We start from the raw sequence: 14,683 nt of genomic DNA, 5'->3' as shown, positions 1-14,683 counted from the left end.
TTGGAAAATGTTCTTAGATTAAAACATGTTCTTTAATATTCCGGAAACTAGCATAGGTATTTGCTTGAAACTTGAAAGATATATGAGGTGTCACAATTACGATATGCAGGTCAAGTTTCATAACTCTGTATTGGATTTTGACAAAGTTATGCCCCTTTTTAAGTCTTTAAATTTACATACAATCAATACTAGACAATATGTTGTGTCCGCTCTATAAATTCTATACTAATGGAAGGATTTTCTTCAAACTTTACTCAAATGTTCACTCCAATTGGGGGATGTGCAGAACCCGTCTTACCCTTGTGTCAGCTGAAGGTCAAGGCCACACTTGAAGGTCAAAAATTGACTTATAAAAAGTTTAGTATATTGGGAAAATGAAAGGTTATTTGTAACTGTTTCGAACATGATTTGATTATAGATATTTTTACTATTACCTGTACAATTAGTCTTTTTTTCACCAGAGATAATTTCTTTTTTATGTATTTGTGTCACTTTAGTTATTCCCTTAACCACCTTTCCAAGTTGTCTTCTGTCAAGGACATTGGTGGGGGTATGAATCGCATTCAGCGATAGTTCTAGTTTGTTTTGTTGTGACAGCCGGACAGTGACTATGAAGCTGTAGGCCAAGTGTATAGAATAGATCCTGAGGGAACAATACAAGTATGGTGGCCTAACAGGGTCATAACAAAATGCTATCCATCTGACCTCTATATTATTGGAGAAGAGGTATGTTCACTATAATTTAACATGGGCAAAGATGTGTATCCAAGTTTATTTTCATGTTCTTAAATCTGAAAATAGGATGATTTGACCTTTCTTAACTAAATAAATGATTTGTCCTTTTACAAAATTTTGGATCTGGATTTTACTGATGTCATTGACAAACTTTCACAAATTAAGCCATTTCGCAAACCCTGTAAAAAAACAACTTAAAACCTTAAGCAAAATATATGCTGTTGACACTGTTTTTAGCTTGACTATTTGAAGAATAGTAGGGCTATCCTACACACCCACTGGTTAAAGTTTTGCATGCAACATCATATCTCATCCACTGCTTATGATATTTGTTTTGAACTTCACACACCTATTTGAGAGCATAATAGGATGTCTCTGTCCCAGGGCCCATAACTTCAGTATGGATATTGACTGAATTATAGCCCTTTTTGAATTTAGAAAATTCATACATGCATCATCAATCTTTAAAAACTACTGAAAATATTCACCTAAAACTTTATACATTACTTCAAGTTCATAATTTGAGGTCATTATTCAAGGCCTATAACTCTAGAATGGATTTTGTTTGAATTACGGAACTTTGATTTAAGTTTTGCTTTCAACATTATACTTTCAAAAATCACTGATTGTATTCAATTGAAACGTGATGTACTCTTTTGAATTACAATTCAAGGTCACTTTCCAAGTCCCATGAATGAAATTAGGCCCTTTGTAAACTTTTACAAAATTCATAGGTCAGTATCCAAGACACATGACTATGTCATGTTCATTATTTGTAATTTTATGAATGAAATCTTCCTCTATGTTAATTCTTTCATTATCCAGGCTCTTGTTACTTTTACTAACAAGCACTGAAACTAGTCTGGCATGTTGTCCTATTGTTATTTGTTGTTTTTTTCTTCACTTTGTTGGAAAATGGATCTTGGCCTATAGTAGGGAGAAAATGTATGTGAATTAGATAGAAGGGGGGTTTTCTCCTATGTATAATATGGGCTTTTAATTGTGTTTTTACTGTTTACTGTTTTATCTTTGATCAGTAATGTGTTTGAAAAAGAAAGAAAGAAAAAAACAACAACAAAAAAAAGACAACAACATGGAAGTTGGGTGGGAGGGAGATGGAAAAAATAATGAGGGGGGAGAATGTATACTCCAGTCCAGTCAGGGGAATGCATCCTGATTCAAATAAAAGACAACACGGCTTTTAATAAGTAATATATGGTATCTGAGTAAAATTCCTGAAAATAAATATTGAATGTCAGTATGTCTGAATGTGATATTTATTTAGTTTCAGAGTGAATCAGGAAGTGAATCAGAATGGACAGATGAAGGTGAAGAAGAGGAAGAAGAAGAAGAAGAAGATGGAAGTGATGTTAGCTGGGAAACAGAAAATGAGGAAACAGCCACTGATACAGACACTGAATCAAAGAAAACCAAGTGAGTACTACTGGGTCTGCACTGTGTCTCAGATTAAACAGATGCTGATGTATTTTATTTGTATTATGTTTTTCTTAAACAAATTTTTGGGTTTTAAGTTTACCTAGTGTTTTTGTATCTATGGATTTAATATGAATGATAATTCTTGTATATCATATAATTTGTATTATTGTATGTACATCTCTGAGTGCTGGATTAAAGTCTTTCTTGCTGATATTCATTAAGAAAATAAAAAGACTAATATGAGAATAATTTGAAAAGAAATAGCTGTACATCTCTTCAAAAATTACTTATTATCCCATAGACTGTTATTAGTGTTGAATTCAGGATTAGTAGGCTCTAGGATGTTCTGACATTAGAACGTAAAATACTACAACCATGAACAGGTTCATTCATACCTAGCCTGCAGCATTTCCTTTGTTACAGTACATTAAAATCCTTACTAATTCCAACTTCAATATTTTGAATCAGTTACATTTATATGTTTGAGTCAGACCTCATTTTGATTTTTTTTAATTACCTCCTGTGATTATTTTCTTGTTTAGATCCAAGCAGTTGTGGACTGTTAGTGATAGCAAGAAGAAAGAGTTGGATGATCTACTTGACAGAGCTCAAGCAGCTGTATCTGGGCTACTTAATATTTTTGTCAATGTTGCTGGACCCTTCTTCAAAAACTCTCGTCAAGTTTTCCATGACATTCTTGCAATATTTAAACGCTGTAAAGAAGTTGAAAAGATCTTAAAGTCCTCGTTTTTTGAGGATGAAGAAATATCAGGGTTGATTGCTGATATTAAATTTGAACTAAGGAAAGAAAAAACTGCAAAGCTTGCTAGGCATATTGCTCAAGTGTATAAATATAGGAATATGACAACAGAGAATGCAAATGAAACCGTAAAAGACTCGGACAAAACTGAAAATGATGAAGTACATTCTGAGATTAAGAAAGAAATGGAAGACTCTTGCACAGAACAAGGAGCAGTTGGTGGGAAAATTGAGTCCAGTGAAGAGAGTGAGGTATGTAAAAGATTAAAGAAAGCTCTTATAGAGTATGGTTCCAACATAGTTGATCCAATTATGCAGATTATATTTGATACCTCACTACATGCCACTATAAATGAAAATACTCAGAAAAAGAAAAGTGCTGAATTGGAACCTGTGATCAAAAAGTCAGCTGCTTCAAATGATGGAGCTGTTGCCCAAGAAGATAGTGCTAATGTTGAAGAACTTGTAAATAGTTTATCAGCAGGTGATATTATACAAACTGTGATTGATTCAGTCTGTGATAAGAGTGATCAAGAATTGCATGCTGCATTTGAGGCTGTTAAACAGAAAGTGCAGATTGCTTGTGAAGGAAAAGACCAGGTAGTAAAGGAACAGGCAGAGCAGACTGGCCTGGGTGAGACAAAAGATGAACAGTCTGCAGGAAAAGAAGATTCTAAGTCGGCAGAACAGACTGGTTCTCTTGAAATAGATGACAAATTTGAGGACCAAATCTTACCTCCTAGTCATAGAACATTGTGTATACATGTCTGTAAAGCTCTTAATGTTCGTCTTCTTCATGTAAAACAAGAAGTTAATAGAAAATGGTTAGCTTTTAAATTTGGATGTGATGACGATGTCAGTGATATTGAACTTTTTGAGAAAATGCAGGCTAAAATGATAGAATCTGTGGAGAGTGGTAGAGGTCCACTACGTTTAGTTGCTGATGAAAGTTCCGAACCAAATCAGTTTGAATATTTATTGGAAACAGAGAGTGTAAAAGAGGGTGAGAATATTGAAGAGAAACCACCTGCATCGGAAAATGATATTACTGACAAAACTGAAGATAAAATAGAAGAACCAGATGAAACTATTGAAACTGAAGTCAAAGAGGAAAGAGGTAACTTTGTTTTTATGAAGGTTATTTGTATTAAAGGGGCAACATTCGCTGCAGCGGCAGCGAGTATTTGTGGGTGTGACTAATCAGTGATGTAAAACTGTCTGTTATAAACCCTGAACTATAAATAGCATGCAGTGTTAACCTGCAGAGAGAATGTAAACAAAAACAGCTGATTTTACACAGGAGAGGTTTAATGGATGTTTTATATAACAAAGACATTATCAAGTCATCTTGTCCAGATATTATTTTTGAAGTCAGTTGTTTTTCTCTTTTTTTCACTGGAATGCTGTATGTGTCCTTCATCAAGTCAGACAATTATATCAAAATCCAAAAGATGTGCCTTACATGGGGCATTTCTTTTGAACAACCTGCTAAAAATGTTCTTGACAGGAATTTAAAATATTTTTAAACTGTTAATGTATAAAATTTTTATGCATATGCAACATTTAGTTTGATTAACATTTGTGAAATGTAATTTTTGACTACAAGATATTTACAACAAAATATAGTGTAAATGAAATATACCTGGAAGTTACTTTTACTGTTTTCATGAAGTTTAAACCATTCAAATACAAGTTAAATCAGTACTTTGAAATTTAAAAAAACAATCATAGCTTAATGGATTATTGTAAATTTGTTGGATTTGATAAAGCAAGTCAGTAAAAGTTATTGTTTTATTCAGCATTCCAATGTGTCGTCTGCTGAAAATCTCCCTCCCTGAAATATACATCATCTGCTACAAATCCCTCTCCCTGAAATAAACACTGCCACGTGCTTCTGTTTACTACTGAAGGTTCATGACCTGTAATGATCACATGGCTCCTCCCAGGGAAATTCAAATTTCAAATTTGACAGCCAGTATTTTTTTCCAGAAATACACTTAACAAAGTTATATTTTGAATAATTTTGGTCAATCTTTATCAAAAATATCTATCCCTACAAACATGCCAAGTATTGTTTTAATGCATTTGGTAATTAATCTTAAATCTTTGAAAAAGGGTCCCTGAAGTGAAGCATGCATAAAATTAATAAGAAACCTGCCCTAGCGCCATCTGCTGGCTTTCATAGTCCAGTTGGGCCTTTAAAGGTGACAATGCTTCACGTTAGTCACCTGTTCTGTTTTAATCCCATTTTTTCTTGATATTTTATCATCATGTTGAACAAAGATGAAACATTATATTAAGAAATTTAAAGATATTTTACAGGGTCTCCTTATCACATAAGTGTTATTATTACTGTACAATTTAGTGATTTACATTTAGTTGGTTTAAATAATGAGACTGAATTGTAATGAGAGATATGATTCATTTTACATTATGGAGCATTTTAATAGATTTCCATTACAAGAGGAAAATACTTAAAAATGATATATACATTTATTTAATTTTACCCATGAAATATGGTGCTATATCAGTCAAATATACTTCATATTTTTTAAAAATAAATATGAAATATAAATATGAAAGTGGGCGGAGTCAAAACTCATATTTATTTTAAGGGACTTCTTTCGCCGTTTTGTTTGAAAAATCTGATAAATACAAAACAACTTTTTCTTGAATATTGTTTTGAAAACTATCTAGCATGATAGAAAATGGTCTAACTAAGAAAATTAATCCGAACACCAATATCTTTAATTCAGTAATTAACGCTGTACAGACGTTTAAAGAGTTGTTTACATGACGTTTCAATGTAGCGCCAAACAGCGCGTGCTTACGCATAAATTACTGCGCGCTGTACAATTGGAAGCAAGCAAGGGGATTCGTTACCATTTTCTTTGATAATGAAATAAAATAAAAAGGTTATTTTTTCGTTTTTTGTGAAATATTGTATATATTTTCACTCAACATGATAAAATGCCACATATTTTCACTTGCCGTACTGGCTCATGAAAATATGTGGCATTTTATCATGTTTCGTGAAAATATATTCCATATAATTTCACGCAAACGAAAAAATATCCTCTTAGTATTTACCTAACATACTTGTAAGACCGACTTTATGCTCCAAAAAATTGTTTTAGTTTTAGTAAGTTTTGTCAATTTGTCTGTCTGTTTGTCATAAAACATTAACCTTTTCCATAACATGGAAGTCCTTCCATCTACACCCCCCAAACTTTAAAGGTTACTACACCTTGATGTGATTTACCTGTCAGACCCACTTACAGAACAAAGGTTAAAGCTAGCTAAATGGTATAACATTCAAATGTACCCCAAATTTCTTACCATAAATTTGGACCATTTATGTAGATGAAACTATTTGATTCTTCCAGGATTTGAAGTTTGTAGTGAAACACCATTTAGTCACCATTTTAGATATCAGGATCAGAAGCCTTCCAACCAGAAATCTTTCAATGTAGCAGTGAGAAAAGAGGTAAATCAGCTAGCAGTTACTATAATATATTATCTTTGAAATTCTTTCAGTACATCTATATATATATATATGTAAGCTGGATTTTAGAATTATTGATATGAAGTGAAAATATATTGTATTTTACTTGATTTATGTCACTTTTACCTAGAGTAAATTAAAGTAAAATTGTATTGTATTAAAACCTATCTGAATTAAAATTTCTGAAAATACATTGTATATTGTATGTTTTCAGTGGATGTTATTACGCACTAGTCTTCCAGATGGAATATTTGTGAGAGTCTTTGAAGACAGGATGGTATGATTAACCTTTATATAATATGAATATGAGTGTTCATGTAATAGCTTTCTATCGTTTTAAACCTAAACATGTTGCCAGCATAAAGAAAGAAAAACTTGATTTAATTTTACATCGGAAACCATTAAGGTAACTTTAACCCTTAGCCTGCTGACAGCAATTGAAAAAAATACCCATGTGACCAGTGCAGACTAAGATCAGCCGGCACATGTGTGCCATCTGATTACAGTTTGTTCTGTTTGCTATTACATGTATATCAGTACATATATGTATTTTGAAATTTACCTAAAAATGATGAATGGTTTTGTCCTTATTGAGAGATGGACATGCCCATTTAAGATATGAAGCCTGGTACATGTTAAACTAACATGTGTCATTGTTCCACAAGTTAAAAGGGTTTCAGCTAGCAAAATTACACATTTCTTGCATTAAACTTGTACATTGTTAAATAAAATGGTTTGCTTTGTAACATAGAATAAACTTGTCTTCTTGAATTTCATTGTTGAGTGTTCTACTTTTCTTAATTTTCTTAGTATTGTTGAATTTTAGTTCAGATTTTTGGGTTGTATTGAGGTATAGAGATTTTAATACTAAAATCTCACAGTCAATATGGTATATGACTTGTAAATCAGAGAATGTATCTGGTATATGTTATGTTTGTTGTATTGTAGGACCTATTATCAGTGATGATTAAAGGACCTGTAAATACACCATACGAGGATGGATTGTTTTTCTTTGATGTCCAGTTACCTGCCAATTTCCCAAATTCACCACCAGTGTTCCATTATATCTCCTTCTGTAATGAACGTCTCAATCCAAACCTGTACGAGGACGGTAAAGTCTGTGTCAGCCTGCTTGGTACCTGGACTGGAAAGGTTTGTTACCTTTAATAACATTCATTCTTAGGGGAAAAAATTAAACAGTCCAGCAGTGTTTGTAGTTTGAGTAATGTTTATCATTTTACTTTAACATATATGTAGTTTGACTATTTAGTTTACACGAGATATTTTTAAATTGTTAAAAATTCTTTTTGGTAAAGATCAACTAAACTGGAAAAAAGTTGGTGGCATTGATACATAATTAAGTTATTCACAGGAATTAATTTGTTAAAATAATTGCTATTAAATGTTACTACATAGGTATACGATCTAGCTGTATCATCATGGCATGGCATTTTTATCAAAAAGAAAATTTACATTTTACTTACACCAATTACAGTGATGCCTTTTCAGTACATTTCTGTACATTAAATTCTGCGTTTTAAAATATTTTATTGGTAAATAGCATTCTTTTTAGTGTGGTTTTGTTCCAAAACTTATTTTAACATTATTAGTGTATCAATTACATTATGAGTGATTCTGTATTTACAGGGTAATGAACTCTGGACAAATAAATCAAGTGTGCTTCAAGTGCTTGTTTCAATTCAAGGTATAGTATTCTTATGTTAGACTTTTGATAAATATATATTATTTTCTTGTAGATTAAATGCTGAATTTATTAAACTTGTTGAATAAAACAATCTTATGCATGCCAGAGGCAACTTGTTCAATAAATTTAGTATTGAATCTACACTCATTGATAATCCTCTATTTATAAAGCTATGAAGAGGCAGCTTGGGATTGCTACCCAGGTGTCTGTGATCAGTTTCAGCTCAATTATAACTTGAGTTTGCTTTGGCCTGTTGACGCCTATTGACATCAAACTTGGTGTGTAAATAGCTTATATCAGAACGCAACTTGGGATTTCTACCCAGATGTCTTTGATCAAGGTCAATGTCAGTGTTGCTAAAAATATAAATTCAGTCTTTGCATAATAACTTTAGTTTGCTTTGACTTATTGACACCAAATTTAGTATGTGGGTAGCTTATATCAAGATGCAACTTGGGATTGCTACCCAGGTGTCTTTGAACAAGGTCACTTTGTTGCTTAAAAGAGAAATTCAGTTTTCACTTATAACTTTCGCTTTGACCTTTTATAATCAAACTTGCTCTGGCAGCTTGGGATATTTTAGATATCTGGGAGCAAGGTCAAGGTCATTTGCTTACAATAAAATTTTTAGCTTCTACTCAATAACTTCAGTGCACTTTGACCTATGAATTCCTGTCACATCAAAAGTTGTTCGTTGAAAACCTGGGTTTGTCGCATTGTGGCGCTTCTTGTTTTATAAATATTTTATGCAAATTTTTCTCTTGCAGGATTGATATTAGTGCCTGAGCCATATTTTAATGAGGCAGGGTATGAAAAACAACGTGGCTCTCAACATGGTCAGGAGAACAGCCGCATGTACAATGAAATGGCTGTCTTAAAACTTGTACAGGTAAGCTCTTTACTTATAGTAAAAATAGTGCTCATGGGTGGCTAAGTTCTTAAAGTTACTGAAATGCCACTTGAAGCTGTTGGTTTGCAGGTTTCCCTGCTTATCTCAATTGGAGGAGTATAGGATAAGTAATTCAGGGGTCTCTAGTTCACTCCTCTGTGACAATTAATGTTGGACATTGAGTCCAGTGGTCATTTGTCTATTACCAGGGATTCAGAAATCATGTGGAATTAGAAAGTCAGTCTCTTGTGTAAAAATTGGTAATTACTGGTTAATTTTTCAGGAAACTGTTATTTTAAATTCCACATTGGAAGTTGGGTTAAAATATCTGGGTAGGCAGTAAAAGGTTTGTGGGTCTAGTTAACTGACATTTCATGATATAAGAAAATGCATGGAGGTTAACCAGTTTTGACAAGTGACTATGTCAGTGACTATTTAAATTACATGAATGTAAATGTGATAAACTTGATCTAAGTTGAGATTGGCTTTCACAATTCATTGTAGATAAAACTTGATACAAAGTAAAATATCAGTCTGTCCTTTACAACAATATTTAGTGTAAAAATATTTCACTTTAAACGGACTTTATTATGCCCCCACAGAGTGGGAGCATATAGCGTTGCACTTGTCCGTCCGAGTGTCCGTCCGTCCGTCCGTACGTCTGTCCGTACGTCCCAAAATCTTGTGAACGCAACTCCTCTTAAACCGGATGGCAGATTTTGCTTAAACTTCCAGGGATGAACAACCTTAATGTGTAGATGGTAGTAAAGGAAGGAATTTTTGCTGCGACCAAATTTAACAGAATTATGGCCCTTTGTTGATTTTTTCACTATATACTGTGTAGAAATTTTGTGAACGCAACTCCTCTTAAACCGGATGGCAGATTTTGCTTAAACTTCCAGGGATGAACAACCTTAATGTGTAGATGGTAGTAAAGGAAGGAATTTTTGCTGCGACCAAATTTAACAGAATTATGGCCCTTTGTTGATTTTTTCACTATATACTATGTAGAAATTTTGTGAACGCAACTCCTCTTAAACCGGATGGCAGATTTTGCTTAAACTTCCAGGGATGAACAACCTTAATGTGTAGATGGTAGTAAAGGAAGGAATTTTTGCTGCGACCAAATTTAACAGAATTATGGCCCTTTGTTGATTTTTTCACTATATACTATGTAGAAATTTTGTTAACGCAACTCCTCTTAAACTGGATGGCAGATTTTGCCTAAACTTCCAGGGATGAACAACCTTAATGTGTAGAGATGGTAGTAAAGGAAGGAATTTTTGCTGCGACCAAATTTAACAGAATTATGGCCCTTTGTTGATTTTTTCACTATATACTATGTAGAAATTTTGTGAACGCAACTCCTCTTAAACCGGATGGCAGATTTTGCTTAAACTTCCAGGGATGAACAACCTTAATGTGTAGATGGTAGTAAAGGAAGGAATTTTTGCTGCGACCAAATTTAACAGAATTATGGCCCTTTGTTGATTTTTTCACTATATACTGTGTAGAAATTTTGTGAAGGCAACTCCTCTTAAACCGGATGGCAGATTTTGCTTAAACTTCTAGGATGAACAACCTTAATGTGTAGATGGTAGTAAAGGAAGGAATTTTTGCTGCGACCAAATTTAACAGAATTATGGCCCTTTGTTGATTTTTTCACTATATACTGTGTAGAAATTTTGTGAACGCAACTCCTCTTAAACCGGATGGCAGATTTTGCTTAAACTTCCAGGGATGAACAACCTTAATGTGTAGATGGTAGTAAAGGAAGGAATTTTTTCTGCGACCAAATTTAACAGAATTATGGCCCTTTGTTGATTTTTTCACTATATACTATGTAGAAATTTTGTTAACGCAACTCCTCTTAAACTGGATGGCAGATTTTGCCTAAACTTCCAGGGATGAACAACCTTAATGTGTAGATGGTAGTAAAGGAAGGAATTTTTGCTGCGACCAAATTTAACAGAATTATGGCCCTTTGTTGATTTTTTCACTATATACTATGTAGAAATTTTGTGAACGCAACTCCTCTTAAACCGGATGGCAGATTTTGCTTAAACTTCCAGGGATGAACAACCTTAATGTGTAGATGGTAGTAAAGGAAGGAATTTTTGCTGCAACCAAATTTAACAGAATTATGGCCCTTTGTTGATTTTTTCACTATATACTCTGTAGAAATTTTGTGAAGGCAACTCCTCTTAAACCGGATGGCAGATTTTGCTTAAAATTCAGGGATGAACAACCTTAATTTGTAGATGGTAGTAAAGGAAGGAATTTTTGCTGCGACTAAATTTAACAGAATTATGGCCCTTTGTTGATTTTTTCACTATATACTATGTAGAAATTTTGTGAACGCAACTCCTCTTAAACTGGATGGCAGATTTTACTTAAACTTCCAGGGATGAACAACCTTAATGTGTAGATGGTAGTAAAGGAAGGAATTTTTGCTGTGACCAAATTTAACAGAATAATGGCCCTTTGTTGATTTTTAGTTTTCAACTTGTGGCACATGTAGTCCAAAAAATATTTGACCTAGAGTCATAAGATTGACAGAACAGTGGCGTGTGGGGGCATCCGTGTCCTATGGACACATTTCTAGTTTTTGGTATGTGATAAATAGAATATTAAATTCGTGTAAGTTCATTACTGAATTTATTGCACTCGTTGAATAAAATAATATTATGCTCGCCAGAGGCTCACATAATATAATTTTATTCAACTTGTGCAATAAATTCAGTATTGAACTTGCACTCATTCAATATCCTCTATATACTTACTTGTGAACTTTAGCTAGCATTGTGCAAAATTTATTCTTTTGTTTTCATAAATTAGCATGAACTTCTAGTAATTTTATTCTTTTTTATTGCAGTCAATGACAAAAATGGCCGTCACACCACCGGAAATTTTCAAGACAGAAACAAAAGAACATCTACGCACACATGCTTATAGGTTAGTTACTATTCTTACATATATTCTGATGGAAAATGATAAAAGAAATACCTCCATTGTGTTATCCTGTTATCTAATGAAATGGTTTTAAATGCCTGTAATCTAATGAAAGCTAACATGAATGGCAATTATTTTGTATAAAGTTTTTTTTCCTGTTTATATTTTTCTAGATTGATAGAAAGAGTGGAGAATTTGGTAGATTTTTCTAACAAGAGTAGACAGGTGACATCTTCTGAACTTGAAAATGGCTGTATATGTAATGGAGACAAGGCAGATTTTCCAGAATCTCAGGAATCTGATTCAATCAAACCAGGGGAAGTCACTCAGCCAAAACCCAACAATACAGGGGAAGTAACTACACAGGAACCAAACAATTCAGTAGAGAAATCAACAGAAAATGAGCGGGAAATGACAAAGACATCAGTAAACAAGTGTGATACAGGACATATTTTATTACCAGCATCTAAAGGTTTCTGTATTGCTGTCAAGAAATACATAGAATGTTTTAAAGAGGTCCTCTCAGAGCATGTATTTAATTCTGCAGCATAATGACTTCTGTATGTAAAGAAGATTGTTTATAGTGCACAAACAATGTTTAAAAGTTATAAAGATAAATCAGGGATATGATTGCTATATATGGGTAGAAAATGTAGTCATCTAGAAGCATTAAGATAATAGAGCTGAATTAATAATTGTTATCATCTTGTGATGACATTATATTCTTGCATAAGACATCAATGCCAATTTAGAATAATCTTAAATCTACTTTCTTCCTGCGTAAACACAATTTTTCTTGTGAATTAAAATCCTTTTGTGGTCTTGTGAGAGAAAGAAATGAAGAAACTTGCATGAAAGACAGAGATTCTGAAATAGTCTATGAATTAAAATATGTGTTTTTTTTATCATTTGTTAATACAAATCATTAGAGTGAAAAACATTAGCAGAAGACAATATTAGAACTCTTTCATAATAAAAATATTGAATTATCATTCCAGCTTTAATTCATAGCTAATATCTCACTTTATATTGCTTGTTCATTAAAAAAAAATACCCAATAAAAAATCCTGTGTAATATTCATAAGGCTATCCGGAAATAATATTCGTTTTTCAGTTAGTTTGTTGGCAGTTTAGTTTCTACCCTGCTATAATGGTCTTATACCCCTTGAACTGTCCGTTGTTAATGTGTGGGATTCTGATAGAAAAAATACTTTTATGAAGCAAGTAACTAAAAAGACCACACAGATATGCAAGCTTGCACAGATATGCAGGCTTGTACAAAAATTCAAGCAGGCACAGATGTGAAGGCTGGTACCGATATGCAAACTGGTACCGATATGCAAACTGGTTCCGACTTGCAAACTGGTACCGTCATGCAGGCTGGTACGGATCTGCAGGCTGTTACAGATGTGCAAACTGGTACCGATATGCAGGCTGGTACCGATATGCTGGCTGGTACTGGTACCAATATGCTGGCTGGTACTGATATGCAGGCTGTTACAAATATGCAGACTGGTACCGATATGTGAAGTGGTACTGATATGCAAGCAGGCAAAGATGTGGAGACTGAATCAGCTCTACAGTGTTGGCATAGGCATGTCACTGCTAGCATATCCATAGGTAAAAAATAACCCCCGAAAAACATTATTCTTATTTATTTATCACTTTTTTGACAAAAGAATTAATTCTAACAGCTGTGAGTTCTTTAAAGATGACCAATACAATGAAAATAAAACATATATTTTTTGGGTTTTTTAATTACTTTCAGTTTGTGTGATATTCTTTTCTAAAATTAAAATGCGTGATTATTTAATTTTTGTCATTGCTCATTGTTGACAGGTGTTTCTAGTGTGCTATTATTGTCAACATTCCTCAAGGCATTATTGCTGTGTTTACATGATTGTCACTATTTAATGTTATATCGTCATATTAGATGGAATACTTCTGTGATGATACTTTACAGGTACCCCTTAAAGGGACTGTCCACTGATAACTTCATTTTTTTTTTTAAAAAGTGCATGTACCTTCTTTCAAAGGAAGGTCTTACTTGCTCAGAATATATTTGATTTTGGTCACTTTCGTCTTAATGAGTTGTTTCCCTTTACTTAATGATTCATTTTTATTTTTTTTTACAAGAGTTTAGTAATATTTTGCTGTTTATTGATATTTTAAGTGCTAAAGTAATGATTTTTGCATGGAGTTAGCAATGGAATAGCTTCATATATATATTGTTTCCCATTTCCAAGAATAACTAAATAATTATACTGTTTGTTCATTCATATATTTGTCTTGAGATAGATCAGAGTAAATAATTAAGCCCTTGAACTGGGCATGCTTCACAAGTGATTTGTTAACTTTAAAATTGTGCTTAATCATTGCCTACTATATACAGATTTTTATTGTTCTCATTTTTGTTAGAAAATTTTGAAGGTCTTTTGTATGCAAGAGAATTTATGCTTACTGGAAGACACCATTTTACTTAAATGAAGTAATAAATAGACTTTTTCCATTTTAATGGCTTTATAAAACATTGCCAGTAATCAGTATCAGCATTCTGCTACAATAATAATGTCAGCTTACATGGTACTAATATTTAAATCTGTGTTATCTCCCTTTAATCAATACTTTTTAACAGGAGTATGAATTGAAAGTTGTAAGCTATTTTGACTGTGTTGTAAATTCTCTTAAAATCATTGTATGA

At 33.0% G+C, this 14,683-nt stretch overlaps 1 protein-coding gene across 1 annotated transcript in view; it reads left to right on the top strand.

The window, feature by feature from the left end:
• The window catches only part of LOC132746412 ((E3-independent) E2 ubiquitin-conjugating enzyme UBE2O-like), a 31,906-nt gene extending 17,795 nt beyond the window's left edge, over positions 1 to 14,111 (top strand). Inside the window, exons 11-20 of the mRNA XM_060735540.1 lie at positions 598 to 726; positions 2,021 to 2,169; positions 2,715 to 4,048; positions 6,318 to 6,418; positions 6,651 to 6,713; positions 7,385 to 7,588; positions 8,084 to 8,141; positions 8,909 to 9,030; positions 11,906 to 11,985; positions 12,156 to 14,111. Of these exons, the coding sequence (XP_060591523.1) occupies positions 598 to 726; positions 2,021 to 2,169; positions 2,715 to 4,048; positions 6,318 to 6,418; positions 6,651 to 6,713; positions 7,385 to 7,588; positions 8,084 to 8,141; positions 8,909 to 9,030; positions 11,906 to 11,985; positions 12,156 to 12,534 (2,619 nt within the window). The 3' untranslated portion in view covers positions 12,535 to 14,111. The remainder of the gene's footprint in view (positions 1 to 597; positions 727 to 2,020; positions 2,170 to 2,714; positions 4,049 to 6,317; positions 6,419 to 6,650; positions 6,714 to 7,384; positions 7,589 to 8,083; positions 8,142 to 8,908; positions 9,031 to 11,905; positions 11,986 to 12,155) is intronic.
• Positions 14,112 to 14,683: the final 572 nt, after the last annotated feature.

This window comes from Ruditapes philippinarum, unplaced genomic scaffold (assembly GCF_026571515.1).
Source record: "Ruditapes philippinarum isolate M1 unplaced genomic scaffold, ASM2657151v2 ctg370_1_1_1_1, whole genome shotgun sequence".
Lineage (NCBI taxonomy): Eukaryota > Metazoa > Mollusca > Bivalvia > Venerida > Veneridae > Ruditapes > Ruditapes philippinarum.
This window is presented reverse-complemented; position numbering and strand designations above follow the sequence as displayed.